Source organism: Paralichthys olivaceus, chromosome 1, assembly GCF_024713975.1.
Source record: "Paralichthys olivaceus isolate ysfri-2021 chromosome 1, ASM2471397v2, whole genome shotgun sequence".
Classification (NCBI taxonomy): domain Eukaryota; kingdom Metazoa; phylum Chordata; class Actinopteri; order Pleuronectiformes; family Paralichthyidae; genus Paralichthys; species Paralichthys olivaceus.
The window spans coordinates 23,855,092-23,869,914 of NC_091093.1; the positions used below are offsets into that span (position 1 = coordinate 23,855,092).

General features: G+C 40.6%; 2 protein-coding genes across 12 annotated transcripts in view; one reads left to right on the forward strand and one right to left on the reverse strand.

Moving 5' to 3' along the window:
- The window catches only part of nhsb (Nance-Horan syndrome b (congenital cataracts and dental anomalies)), a 48,099-nt gene extending 34,846 nt beyond the window's left edge, over positions 1-13,253 (forward strand). For 2 of the 9 annotated variants that reach the window (XM_069525771.1, XM_069525780.1), the window contains exons 2-13: positions 2,071-2,223; positions 2,310-2,449; positions 2,825-2,872; positions 3,059-3,103; positions 3,208-3,252; positions 3,595-3,657; positions 3,816-4,008; positions 4,490-4,621; positions 4,780-4,932; positions 5,314-8,520; positions 8,712-8,850; positions 9,012-13,253. In XM_069525771.1, the coding sequence (XP_069381872.1) occupies positions 2,071-2,223; positions 2,310-2,449; positions 2,825-2,872; positions 3,059-3,103; positions 3,208-3,252; positions 3,595-3,657; positions 3,816-4,008; positions 4,490-4,621; positions 4,780-4,932; positions 5,314-8,520; positions 8,712-8,850; positions 9,012-9,645 (4,952 nt within the window). In that variant the 3' untranslated portion in view covers positions 9,646-13,253. The remainder of the gene's footprint in view (positions 1-2,070; positions 2,224-2,309; positions 2,450-2,824; positions 2,873-3,058; positions 3,104-3,207; positions 3,253-3,594; positions 3,658-3,815; positions 4,009-4,489; positions 4,622-4,779; positions 4,933-5,313; positions 8,521-8,711; positions 8,851-9,011) is intronic. The other 7 variants (XM_069525775.1, XM_069525776.1, XM_069525772.1 and 4 more) reach the window with 7 other exon arrangements.
- Positions 1-14,536, reverse strand: part of ace2 (angiotensin I converting enzyme 2) — a 62,803-nt gene extending 48,267 nt beyond the window's left edge. For 2 of the 3 annotated variants that reach the window (XM_069525785.1, XM_069525781.1), the window contains exon 1: positions 3,787-3,926. In XM_069525785.1, the coding sequence (XP_069381886.1) occupies positions 3,787-3,789 (3 nt within the window). In that variant the 5' untranslated portion in view covers positions 3,790-3,926. Of the gene's footprint in view, positions 1-3,786; positions 3,927-14,320 lie in introns of those variants that run through there. The other variant, XM_069525782.1, reaches the window with a different exon arrangement.
- Between the last annotated feature and the right edge of the window lie 287 nt (positions 14,537-14,823).

A 14,823-nucleotide genomic window follows, 5' to 3' on the forward strand; every position in this document is an offset into this window, starting at 1 on the left:
AATAAAGTAATATATTATATTATATATTATATAAAGTAAGTAATAAAGTATGAGTCCGACCATAATATTTTTACATGACTTGAAATATCTGGAAGGAATCTTAAAAAGATAAAATCGAATTTTGTTGATGATATGCAGAATAAAACAGCAGAGAAAATGCTGATCTGCCACAAAAGCACAATTTGATGATTGTGGTGAGAGGACGTCTTCAAGGCGGCAGCGAGAAAATGAGAAAAACAGCACAAAACAGGAGAAGACAGAAGGGACGATGAGAAGAAAGATGAGGGAAACAAGTGGGCTGGCAGGGAGTAAAGCCACAGCAACAAATCCACTAATTTAACTGTGTCACAACAACTAGGTCAGCATCTTCCACAGACTCTTCTCAAACAAACACCTTTGTTCCAATATATTCAATCCTTCTTTTTAACTTTAATGATAGATATTACCACTCACATCCAGGAATAATAGAGCAGCAGCAGATACTTGTATTTGCAGTTTTTGCAGATCTGCCAGTTCAATGATGAGACAACCACAAAAGCAAAGATAATGTAAAAAAAATCCCATCATGGTAAAAATACTGAACCTGAAATGTATCTCAGTTAATCCTTAAAATTTATGTCACTGTTTATCTTTGAATAATTCAAACGGTTCCATCTGCCAAGTGAGTTTGTGTGGCTGCAGATTGTATTGGTTGTATTTTACAGTTGTTATTATCTTCTCTTACCATCTCTGTTAAAGAGACAAGATGCAAAACAACAATAAATGTATGTGTGTATGTGTGAGGCAGCCTGTAGAGCAGAAAGCTGTGTGATGTTTTGCACTGCCCCCATGTGCTCCTTTAACCTTGATGTTTAAATCCACTGAATGCTGTTGATGCGAGCTCGCTGATTTAATTGCAGGCAAATGCATGAGCGAGGAAAGGTTGCCTGGTTACTGACGTACAGTGTGGCTTTCAAGGACACTATTGCGTTTTGAATTTCAAGTTAAAAGAGGTGAAATAGGTTTCATAATAAAAGCTAAAGAGGCTCTGAGAGCAGATGAAAGATGGATAATAATCACAGTCATTTCCTTGATAAACAATTGTTCTAACCTTTGGAAATGAAAGTTAAGAATACTCAGCTGTAACATCCTAAATAAAAGTACACTCTGTGTTTTCTGATACTGCGAAACTGACGCAATAGTGTCTCCAAACATGGAGGACCGTGAGAAATTTACGGTTGTCTGCACACTTGCTCATGTGAGGTGGGCTTAACTGCCATCTGCTGGTAGGCCAGGGCATAGTTTTACTGTACACCCCACAAAGACTGAGGACTGTGATATTCTTTACATCAATGTTTGAAAATAGATTTATTCATTTCAACTTATAATATTATTTTCTTTTATCATGCGTTTTGAATATGTTGACAGGCTTTAATTCTTGTCCTCTGCCTGTTGGAGGTAAACTGCAAAACTTGGCCTGGATCTCAGCTTTTTGCTTTCTTCCCTGTAATGCTGGTGAAACCGACACCGAGAGTTGGCATCTTAAAATGACAATAATATCTTGCTGTATTTTTTCCATGACTAACAATTAATATTTTACTTTAAAGTTTAAACAAAGCGATTTAGGACTGTTTAGATAATCACATAAACAAGAAGAATCAGTAAAGCACATAACCCCACAAAGGCCAAACAGTCCTCTTAAATTCAATCAAGCTGCACCATCGGTCCCATAAGTCTGCCTGACTTTTTATAAAAAAATGATTAAATTCATTATTCTCTACAGAAATCAGTTAATATTTGCATGAAATTAGCCGTGTCTCACAATGTTAAGCAAAAATAATTTGTCCAGATCGGCACCACAACCTTTCATGGTCCATACCCCACCCTTCCACGAAGTTTCAAGAAAATAGTCTCTGTAGTATTTACGTAATCCTGTTAACAGCCAACCAAGTTAACAATACAGAAACATTGACTTGTCCTAAAATAGGTAAACACTGTTAGAAATGTGCAGGCCAGTTGTTATCTCTTATAAGTCAGAGTAATCAAAGAGATTCCCTTTAACGTGTTCTGTCCTCTCCTCTCTTATTTTAGCTGTGTCGAACCTGGACATAGAAAGCAAGCTGTCAGTTCACTATCAGGCTCCATGGCACCAACAACACAACGTGTTTCATCCCTGCACCCGACCGCCCTGCCTGGAGGAGCTGCACAGAAATGCTCAACTCAGTCTCAGAGCCCTGCACCGAGGTGAGAGGCTGATCCAGTCTTCATAGCCACACCTTACCATGTGCACATTTCGTGGTATTGGAGTTTTTTCTGTTTGGCTTTTACAGACGAACAACAGCCCGAACACCGGTCCACAAGTCGGGAGAGAAACAGGGTGACCATCTCTATCTCAGTGGCACCCCCTATGCCCACCTTCCCCTCACCACACAGCATTCGGCGGCAGCAGAGAAGTCGGCTGGCACGAGCGGTAAGGACGTTGCACCGTGCCAGTGGGGCAGATATCCAGTGTTTTCTTTAAATGGCTTTAAACTTTATTATGTGAATGTGTCTTATTAAGCAGTTCATTCTCAATAAATTATGTGCTGGATGTAATTTACGTGAAAAGCTTTATACCGTTTTCCTAAACTTAAATCTTAATCTAAGTCATCTTTTAATACATTTACCACTGAGCCACTGGCATCTTGAGAGAGGTATTGGACAGTGAGAATAAAAATATGGTCAAATTTGGAACAACATGAGAGAAAAACATGTCTTATTTCCAACTTTACTGATAAGTTTTATTCTTATTTATCATGTGTAACAATTAACTGACACAATATCTCATTCTGGTGTTGCCATGCAGCAAGAGAGAGCAGAGAGGGAGCGAGAGTTAGACTATCAACCCAGGAAGGTAAATCAGAAATCTGTCCATGTCTTGTTCGTCTAAATTGTAGGTGCGTTCTGTTTGATTTGTGTAATATCCACTTGTGTGTAGTTACTGTTGTGTGTCATGTGACAGAAGATGACATGACCAGTATCTATAATAGATCTGTTCCCACACTAACCTAACCTCGACTTCTTTTTGAATCTCCTGAAGGAGAGGACTGTGAGAGAAACAGAGATCCAGACCATACAGAGAAAAGTAAGAAAATGCAGTGACATGTGGTTGGAAAAATAAATTCTTAAAAAAAAGTTATCAGTGTTTGTACTCGAAACAATAATTATTTGTATGTGCTGCTGCCACAGGAGAGGCCAGGGAGAGAAGCAGATGTTCAGACGATCCAAAGAAAGGTAAGAAATACGCTTGAATGGCTCAACTATCCGCTGTTCCAGAAATATTCTGGCAAATATTTGAACTTCCTTTAAGGTAAATATTAAAAGACGATATAAAAAATGACAAGATTTGAAAGAAAAGATTATCAATGCATGTACAAAATAAATGCTTTAAGGTAAAGAATAGGGCAATTTGAGATTGAGACTGTTAGAGAGGGGAAGCTTGATTGTCTGTTTCATTCATCACCTTTTGACTTTTCTTTAATATTTTTTTTTTTTTTAAATGATGTACTCCTTTGGATATCTTGTTTCGTCTCAGCTGTTATTTTGTTTTTCTTTTGTTGTATTTTATGTTCATAGTTTGAGTGCTTTTACTCACTTCACCCTATTGAAAGTTGCATCTTCATCCCATGGAATAGAAAGGTATTGAGCATTTGTGTTGTTTTAACTTTCTGTTTATCCTTTTGTCACTTTAGTTGTCAAGTAGTTCATTTTGCATTTGCTTCTTGATAGCTTACTGACACTAACTTGTGTATGGAAATCAGTACCCACCATGTAATGTTGCTGCTGGCTTCTTCCAGGCTACCTCGATGGGGGAAGATGAAGGTGGTGAGGTCTTGGGAGGCCACAGAGCCAAGGCCTCAGCCCCCAATGCTTCCTCAACCCAAGATAAGCAGACGAGCTGGTCCAAGGAAAACCACCCACCATCAGATCAGAAGATAACTGCCGATTCTCACTCCATCTCCTCCTGCATCATCCCCATCAACGTCACAGGTAAGATGAAGACGAGACAACAGATTAAGAATGAGCTAGGATAGCCCTGGTTAAAACCAAAATCAATAAGTTAACTATTAAGCAGCTGTGCAAATGAGCTACCTTGGAGTAATCAGGGGTCAAATACAGAATTCCATCGTAAAAGCCAGGAATCCTAAGCCCTTTTCAGACATGGCCTGGGGTGGAACTCTGGAGAACTGGGTCCGAACTTTTTCCGCAGTTTGCATTTCACACATGCCCAACGGAGTGGGAGATTCTCTGCAGCAACAAATCTTCCACAGGATTCAGGGAAAGTCCTCAATCTCAGGATGCTCAACTGCATTCACACATAAACGTCCTCCAGAGAAACTCCAGAGGGTCACAGCTCTAGTGACTACACCATGTTTGAATGAGAAACAAAATGATAACATTCGTATATATAACCTGTTATTGTACAAATAGCCTATATATTGTTTATAGCTTATCGTCTCTGTTATTGCAGGTGTTGGTTTTGACAGGGAAGCCAGTGCTCGTTGCTCTCTAGTACATTCCCAGTCGGTTCTTCAGAGGAGACGGAAGCTAAGGAGGAGGAAGACTATCACAGGAATACCCAAAAGAGTGCACCAGGACATGGGTATGTTATAGAGAACACCTGTTCACTGAAATGTAGGACTATTTTGTTGTATGGGTCTTTATTTTGTAACTTTTCATCATATTTATCCTCATCCTCTAAAGAAAAGGTTTGCACATGATAATACAGACACGCAACATGCTTTGTCTCTTTGCATTCAGACTCAGATGAATCACCCGTAGCAAGAGAGCGCACAGTGATCGTCCATGCCAACCCGCACCAACTCTCTCTCTATCAGGAAGATCTCTCAATCAGTGGTCGGCTCCATCACACTCGTGACTCTGGCTGCCAGACAGATGATTTCCTTATAGCATGTACGTTTCTGAGAATGAACAAGTATATTAGGTTCTTTATTGCAGTTTCTTTTAGTCTTTCAGGGTCCCATATTTGCTCTATAAAGGACGAAGAGTTCGCTTAATTCCCCACCATATATTAAATGACAAAATGTGTGACTTAACAGTTATTGCTACAATTATTTGTGGGTTAATATTTGGATCGGGATCAGAAACAGGACAACCATCTAAAGGCTACCAAAATTTTTAAATTTGTGTATTTCATCCTCAAACAAGATCCATCAAACTGGAATTCAAATCATTTATTTATAGTAACCTAGCATAGTCCATATGGTCAACATCCACCCGAGTTAAAAATCGCTCCCTCTGTTCCCCTCTCTGTTTTGTCTTTTTCATTTTCAGGTTCAGCTGCTCCCTCCAGACGGCGCATCAGAGCGCAACGTGGCCATCAGGGAATCCCTGCCTCTCTCTCTCATTCAACAGGCAACATTTCTTCACTTGGTGACCAGTCAGATTCCACATACACCTGTTCTTCCAGCCACGGTGGACGCCTGCGCTCTCGCAGCCTTCCACGAGAGGGTGGACGTCTAATGGACAGTGATGATGATGACGATGATGATGACGATGATGATGATGACAATTATGATGATGATGATGAAGATGAGGAGCTGTCACCATATGAAGCTGAGGACTTTATTCCATCTGGCCCTAGTCCAAGAATGAAGATGATGATGATGAAGGATGAGGAAGAGAGCACAGATGACCAGGCAGCTCCTGAGCCACTGCAACTTGGAAGCCTAAAAAGGTTACAGCGATCTGGGGAAAGAGACCGAGGGGGTGGAGGAGGAGGAAGCCCGGAGCATAGCTGGATGGAGAGGGGCCGTTCTCGCTTACCCCGCAAAGCTGACATGGGAAGCTGTGAGATCTCATCAAGTTCTGATACTTTCAGCAGTCCTATTCACTCTGTGTCTACAACAGGAGTTCTAGGAAGCCATGTGGACCATAAAGAGGACCACCAGTCATCAAGTGGGAACTGGAGCGGTTCCAGCTCCACCTGCCCCTCTCAGACATCTGAAACCATACCTCCGCCCTCTTCTCCACCACTGACAGGCTCCTCTCATTGTGACTCAGAGCTATCACTCAACACTGTGCCCAATGCCATTGATGAGGGATTTTCCCTGGATCCCTCATACCACTCTGACCTCAGACCCCAGGGCCAGGGCCACAGGTCAAGCTCATTCACATCCTCAGCCACAGACCAGCTAGATGACGCAGGGGTCAGTACAGCAAGTGAGGGGGAGTGGACATACCCTCAAGACCAAGACCAGACTGATCCAGACCAAGACCATGATCAAACCCGAAACCTGAGTCAGAGTCATGGGTTAGCTCAGGAGTACAGCTCCAAACAAGGTTTGGAAACCCAAACCTGTTTTAGTGATAACAATACCCCAAACAATGAAAAAGAGCCTGGCTCTCTTTACGCATCAGAAACAAACAGTTTCTACTCCTCATCAGTGCATTTTGGGGAGTGTAATCAGAGTTACAGAGGATACATGTATAACTATGCAGACCCAGGACCTGACTGCAGTCAATCCAACACTGTGGCAGCAGCACTATCCCATGGAGTTTACCTTCAACACTCAACTGACCTCAGAGCAGGCACTATGACCCTGGGGAGAAGTTATCGTCCACTGAGGAAACCTAAAGTCAAACCTCCACCACCCAAACGGACTTCTTCACTGAAGGAAACCAGTAGTAGTGTTGATGTCGGAACCGACACACAGGCAGATCAAGATCAACCAAAGACGGTTAGTGAACAAGAGCTCACCTTGTCTTCCACAGATATGAAGCTGGAACTGGAGCTAGAGCTTGGAGGTGCTCCAGAACCCTTACAGACATCTTGTCTAGTAGCAGAGCCTTTAGGATCATGGGGAATGGGACTGGGTGAAACTGTCGACATAGTAGAACCGATGTCCTTCAGCTCTGCAGATACACACTCGTTTAAGAATGAAGGTGCTGTGCAATCTGACTATGCAGACCTGTGGCTACACAACACTGAGCTGAAGTCCAACAATGGTGAGTACACATCTATGTCCAACTCAAGCACAGCCACAGGCACTACTGTCATGGAGTGTATCAAGTCACCAGACAGCTCTTCCTCCTCCACAGAATCCAAAACCCAGGCCCCTGCCCAGGTGTCAGAGACCAGGCCAACTAGTCCCCCTCTCCCACCTGGAGACTACAAACTTGGGTCACCTGAGAAGCTGGCAGGCCTGGCCTCGCCATCAAGTGGTTATTCCAGCCAATCAGAGACTCCAACATCAACCCTACCCTCATCTTCAACAGCATTTTTCCCAGGACCTCTATCTCCCTCCACAGGCAAAAGGAAGCCAAAAGTGCCAGAGAGGAAGTCTTCTCTTTCTTCTCTGCAGCATTTCCCCAGAGATGGGGTTTCCATTTCATCTAGCTATAAGAGAGACCCAGACTTTCCACCTCCACCTTCTCAACTTGATCTCAATATTCTTCATGGTGGCTATGTCAGACACACGCTATCCCACCGGACACACCACATGCACACGCTCCACCACAGCAAACACAGAGTTTCAAATGTGTTAGCCACTGGAACAAAGTTTTTGGTCCCTGAGACATCAAATACCAACCCGCCACCAAATTCAAACTCCACTCCAACAATTACAAATTCTAATATATTGGTGATAACACCATCTGCTCTTCGTTCAGTGCAGCTCCATTCTGTTAGTCAATCCACAGATAGTGCTACCACTGCAGTCCAGGAAACAGCAAGTGCACTGGAGACTGCTACGAGACCCAAATATCCTCCTAGTTGTTCTACCCTGGCTCCACCACCTATTACCACTAGGCCTCTCCCTCCTCGTAGACCACCACCCAGACCCCCAGGTCATGACCACATCTCCTCCCCTGAACATTCACAACCACCTCCCCCTGGCCGCCACCCTGATGGGCCACCATCCTATGAAAGCCTGCTACTCAGACAGGACCGCTATGGACCTGGAACTTTCTGGGCTATGACGGCCTTCAGAACCCGGATAGACCCATTATCAGATCTGTCTGAAGACAGCTCACCTTTACATCGGCCTGTGCCACGTGCTCCCCACCCTTCGCCTGTGGATCTACACACGCATATCCACTCACATTCAGAGTTCAGAGGGCTCACACATTCAACTCATGCACACTCTGAGTTTAGGGTTTTAGGGGAGCGCTCATTCTCCCAGGATGATGATGACGACGACGATGACGAGGAGGAAGAGGAAGAGCAGGTGAAAGAACTACCGAGGGCTGCATGTTCCAGAGGAGGCATGCGATCGGATCACCCTCCACCCCCAGCATATGAGTTTGCTGGAGTATGCCACTCAGACTCAGGGCCCTGGGCTAGTCCAGTCAAAGTGCCTGGTACCACAATGGAGACATCGCATCCTTACCTAATCAGCGATGCAAGGAAAGGAGGACAAATAGAGAGAGAAGAAGAGGATGAAGTGACATCAGGTGCTACCAGAAGTGCCCATCAGCAGCATTCACAGGAGAATAAAGATGACTCCACAACTCCTGACACAGAGGATTACTTCAGCAAAGGTAAGCTTTTACGCTCAATTCCAAAAGTAAAACTATTTTGTAAAATTAATAGAAAATTGTGAATAAAAAAGTCAAAATAGCTGCAAAAATAGCTAGTTTAAAATCTCCTATGATTATAAATGGAGAGCTTAGTGTAAATTATATTTCAGACTGTATAATAAATGATCAGACAACCAGATAACATGTGATAGGGACATTATGTGCTGCAGATTCCACGCCCAGTGATAACTCGCTCTCCCCTCTGACTGATGACTCCAAAGTGGATGATGACATTCTCACCTCACCCAACAAGACCCGTACAACTGAGGACCTGTTTGCCATGATACACAGGTGTTGTAAATTTTACACAGTTCACATTGCTGTTCAGTTATCACTACATTTTGTGATGATCCAGCTGTATCAGTCAGTTTATACTTGTGTTTGTGTAATTTTGTCTATCCCTGCATCTAATGGTCCACTGTCTTCATCTGTACCTTGATTTCTTCTTTCAGATCCAAAAGAAAGGTCCTGGGCCGTAAAGATTCAGGAGATTTAAATGTGAAGTCTCGTCTTTGCCCTCCAGCAACAGTGACCCCTGGGAATGTCTCCACTGTCATTATCCCACCAGCACCTCCTCTGAACATCCCAGCCAATTTAGCCACTGCTGCTGCATCACAACGAGCCCCAGTGCCAATCTACCGCAGCGCCAAGAAATCCACCACATCCAACGAGGAGTTTAAACTCCTGTTGCTGAAGAAAGGTAGCAGGTCTGATTCCAGCTACCGCATGTCAGCTACAGAGATTCTAAAGAGCCCCATCACTCCTAAAATGCCAGGGGAGTCCCTTCAAGAGGGAACCATTAGACAGTCTGAAGAGCCAACCTCGGCATTCCAAGAGCCCCCCATTTCTAGCATGGACCCAATCCAGATACCAGGTCTTTTTCCCAGGGCCAACGCTGAGAGTTTCACACCCAAAACCCTGCCAATGTCAGCTGCATCTCGACAGGGACGTTCTCGGATCCCCCCTGTAGCCAACAGCAGTCGTTACAGTACACGCAGCCGCCTCTACACAGCCCCGATGCAAGCCATTTCTGAAGGGGAGACGGAGAATTCAGATGGGAGCCCCCATGATGACAGATCATCCTAAAACCAACCAGTGAGAGATGTCTTGATGGTGTTCTTACCTGTGTCCTAAATTTAAAACGGCCCCTCGTAATTTTCTAATCTTGGGAAAGTGTCTCATCAAGGCCAATAGTGTTATTCTTGTGACACACAAAATCTGGTAAACTTTTTCTTTTTTAAGTTTTGGATCAGTTATTCTATTTAAGGGTGTCAGATTGTTGTGAGATATTGAACCAGCTTTGATGATATATCTAAATACTGTATTATCAAAACAATAGCTCCCTCATAGTAAAAAAAAAACAAGATTTAAGACCTATTTTGATTGACTTGTCTTTAAAATAAAAGAGTCCTAAATGTTTGGTAAATAATGATAAAAGAGATTTTGTGGAATACGGACATTGTGCGTGTGCATGAACTAGCACATGCATCATCCACTGATATTTCTACTTTTTGTGTTTTGAATGGTGTGAGTGCGTGTGTCCCTGAGGAACTGCTTTCTTATTAACATTTTAAAATCTTATGAAATTTAATATTCTTTGAACTTTTGGTGCCCAAAGCATCGGCCCAGAGTCTATGACTCAATATTCCTGCCAACAAGCAAAGGTTCCGTTGTGGACGTTACTAACAACATCTCAACACAGCATCAAACGTATCTATTGTATTTCCATCTGCAGACCTGGCATTGAGAGTATATCACACAGAGCCAATCATATATTTCTTCGCATAAATTATATCCAAAAAGATAACATGATGCATGTATTTTTATAAAATTGCGCCTCCTGACATGGTGATAAAGTTTCACCATGTTGCATGACCCTATATGGAAACATCCCCAGGATCCCAGTTTCAACATTTTTGTGGTTCCTTTGTATTATAAGAATTATCAATCTTTCACTGTGAAAGGTTTCAGTGACATTTGTACCCCATTTCCAGTGATCTAAATTGATTCGTCTAAGACATGAGTTTCAAACAAAAAGGAGCAAGGGCTTGCAACTAGATGGAGCCCACTTCTCTACGATACTGGCTAATTTTGGACAATCGCACAGTGGCCTTTCTCTACTAGAGGTTGTTGTAAGCAGGGCATTTATAAGTCTCTGCACGTATACAAGGACCCTCGCCATGTTCCACCAGAATTCAATCACAGACTTGTTTAAACCCAACCTTGAAATCTAGTATGTTTAGACTGATTTAAGCTTTTCCAGCTGCTGGCAAGTTTTGCTGTGCTCACTTAAAGTGGAAAAGGTGCATTTCAAAGCAGTTTTAATCTGAACACTGAGTGGAGGTGGTGAAAATGCTTTAGAAGGTCCTCAATCGGTTTTACTAGAGGTTGATTTGGAAAAGTTTCCAAGAACCAACCTTGCTTTTGCACTTCATGATTCTTCAAGAATATTCCTTGAAAAAATATATCTTATAATGAAATTGCATATGTATATTTGTACTGAATATAAAAAGTCATATCTATATAAAACAACAAGCAGAAATTTTATAGGGAATGAACCTGAGTGTAGCAAAGAAGAACAGGTTTTATTGACATTACACATGAATCTTAACAATATACACTGTTCTCCTCTCCTTGTTGCCTCTCCTTCATTTGCACTGACCCAGTAGCATTAGACAGGTGAAAGCTCAACCCAGTGGCTGGGGTACGCCATTGTCTTACCCTTGTCTAAATTTACTACGAAATCTGAGAGAGTGGAGACAAGAGGAGTAAAGGACTTACATACCACCGATATTTAAACAACAGCGATGCATATATTGCATTGTTGCTTCCTGTCCAGCACAGGGATTAAAGTCTGCTGTAAAATCAAGTGTGTTACAGAAGCAAACTATCATCAGTGGAAAATTTGAACTCTCACCTGCCTACCACAGCAAACACAACACATATACTTCTTAAATTCAGAGACCGTACTTCAATAGAAACCATTCACTGTATTCTGTGAATACCTCAGCAAGCATATTACTGTTTTATTGTAAATTATATAGATAGATAGGCAGATAGGCAGATAGACAGATAGATAGATAGATAGATAGATAGAAAGATAGATAGATAAACAAAACTACAACTGTTTGATACTCAGAGAATTTGAATTGCAGAACTGACACTGTGTAAGATGGAGAGAGTACAAAGCTGTGAACTGATTATGAGAATTTTACATTCATCATACCCATATTGCTGAAACTCACTTGTTCCTACTCATTGTTTTATTTGTCGTGTTTTCTATCGCATGCAATAAGTCAAGAAAATAAAGAAGAAAAGAAAAGGATACCACCATATCATTATTTTTATCTGAGGGATGTCTCCATACCACAAGAAAAGATTTTGTATTTTCCATTCAAATGTCAAGTTCAATAGTGTGTTCTATAGATGTACAAACTGTCTGGCTAATTCTGTTCTGTATAGTTGTGATCACAAACAGGGGTTTATCTTGTACTGTATATCTACTCACTGGACAATCATACATATAAATGACTGTAAAGAAAATGATATTGAATTTGTCGGGAGAGAGAATCTGAACACTTTTGGTGCTGGGTCCTATTATTGCTGGAGCTGTGGAAGTTTGGGAGTGAGAGAAATATTTTCAAAGAGAAACTGCTGATTGAATTTAAAGTGCATATCTGGACAAGCCGCTTTGGAAAAACAAAATACAAGAATGAAAAAAAAAAATGTGATCAGAAAGTCATTGTATTTACTTTTGACTCACAACTGAATTTTTTGATTCCCACAAAACATTACTACTGAATAATTAAAATAAACATGTAGAGTCGATACAGTTGATATATATGAAAAATGCAATGTCACTCTGTGAAATGTCATTGAACAAGCTTAAAAGCAAAAATACTCTTTAGTATTTAAATAATTTTTTGGAGTGATTTTTTCCGTACTGTACCGGTGCTAGCAGTGATGCTAAAGAGGTACGTCAAGACTGTTTCCTTTAGCTGTAAAAGCAGTGGATAAATGTTTGATTGACAATTTGATTAGAAAGACAAACTGTGGTTGCCATGCGAACTCTTAGCGCTCATTTAGCTCAGTCCTCAGCAGCTTGGGAATATAAAAGATAAGAATCTATGACCTGAGATAGATATAGATTCTTTTTTCCCAAACTGTTTTCCAATGTCTGCACACGATTTTGCCCTAAAGGGAAGTGTGACAACAGCCACTTGATATTTTTTTTCAAGGGTGTACAGTATGGAATAACACTGACTTTAGAATATGTGACAGAGAACAGGAAAAATTCTGATATTGCAGACAAAGTGTAACTATTTAAAAGAAGCTCCATGTTTAAAACTAGCTAGGACTTAAAGAGATTTGAATCACTTTTGTATTTTTGTATAAACCTGTAAATAAGTTTTTAAAGAAAAAAATCTTGCAAATTCTTTCTTTTGTAAAATAAACCAATAAAACATTAAAAAGAAAAAAGTTTTTTTTTTCCAAAGTTTACATGATTATTTCCAAGCCTTTGTATATTTTGGAGCTGTGCAACACTTTCAGTCTTGTATTTATTTTTGGGGGGTTACAACATTGTGAAAATTCCATTATTCTATATCTAATTCATTTTAACAGCTCATCAGGCTGCTTAGTAACTGTGCATAGAAAAAAAGCCAATAAATGTGATTGCATTGAAAACCTTTTGTGTGACACTTCATTTCCTCCATGTCAGAAACAAGTGCAATGAAACAATATCTCCACAAGGTGGTAGTGTTTTATCTTTACTAGTTTCACTCAACTACAGTTTTTCACTTTGAACTGCTATAACTAACGCTACTGATCAGATTCCCTCTAAAGTCATTGAAATAATTAAATATCAGAATGTTACCGTTAAAAAAAACTCTTTGGAAAGAATAAATTCCAATGCAGATCAAAGATTTGCAATGCTAAGCCGCTAGTTTAACAAGCAAACATCTTAACTTCAGGCGCAAATACAAGATTTTTCCAAGGTCTTCAACTGCATTTTGTGGTCGTCCTTCAGTCAATGAGGTTTATGTGATGGCAGCTTGGACCAATATTTACCAAAGCTCGAAGAATTGCATATAAAAATGCACTAAAAGATGTACCACAAAGTTTTCCCAAAACAAACTTCTGTGTATTTTCGGGGTCAAAGTAACTTTTAAGAGGAAATCTCAAGTGGTCACATAATCGACATCATGTTTTTACAGATGTGGAATAGCTGAACAGATACTGTATATAGACTGGACCTTCATCTGCCAGGTTGTATATTATTTTTAAAAAAACCTTCTATTCAAAACATGGCTTTATTCTCCCAGCATCTACATATGTAAGGAATTTAAAAGCCACACACATGAATAGTAATAAAGCAAATTCAAACAACATTGACTAAAAATACTTCACTGCAGATAATCCAGGGAGGATGAACACAAAGTTTTCTACCTTCACTGTGCACCATAGACTAAATACAAAACTCTGCACACTGACAATAAAAAGTGACAGTAAATTGTAGAACTGTTTGAGGAGGACTCACTAATGACGAGGAATCTTTCTATAGTTGCAACCTGAAATCTTTAAAACTCCCAGTATCATAACATTTAAAATATTCAAAATGTATGAATATAAAATAAAACATGTGAAATTGGCTGAAATGGAAACTGTCCCACGGTGAGGAGAGTTCTGACATCATCAATGATCGTGTGTTGAACAGTGAATAATAAACTAGAAGTGCATCGTTCAGGTTCCTGGATCTTACCTCAGTTTCCTCCACGTCTCTCTATCGTGTTGATACCGACTTCCTGTTGTTGTTACAGCAGCTGTCCGGTTCAAACCTTCATCTTCATCTTCATCGTCACCTTCATCTCATGTTGGAGCTCAGATTGTTTTAACGCGCCAACATCTGTGATTTACCCGCGTAATCTAAGAAGAAGAAACTGATCCACCTACAAACAAACACCCCCGCGTGCCCCCGCAAAACTATCTCGACTGTCACATCAACGATTAACATTAGTTCCTATGGTGGAATTTTTTTTTTTATCAATAATTATCTTTACAATAAAACGAGCTTGAATTAATGACATAAGGACAACGTAGTGAAGTAAAGAAGTACTTTGCTTGAGTACAATTTTGGGGAACACTCATACTTGAGTATTTCCCTTTATTCAAATTTTTTTATTCCACTATATTTATTTATTTAACTGTGGAGATATCTTTTGCATTCATGGTTATAATAATAGAATTAACAAATGAATTATAATT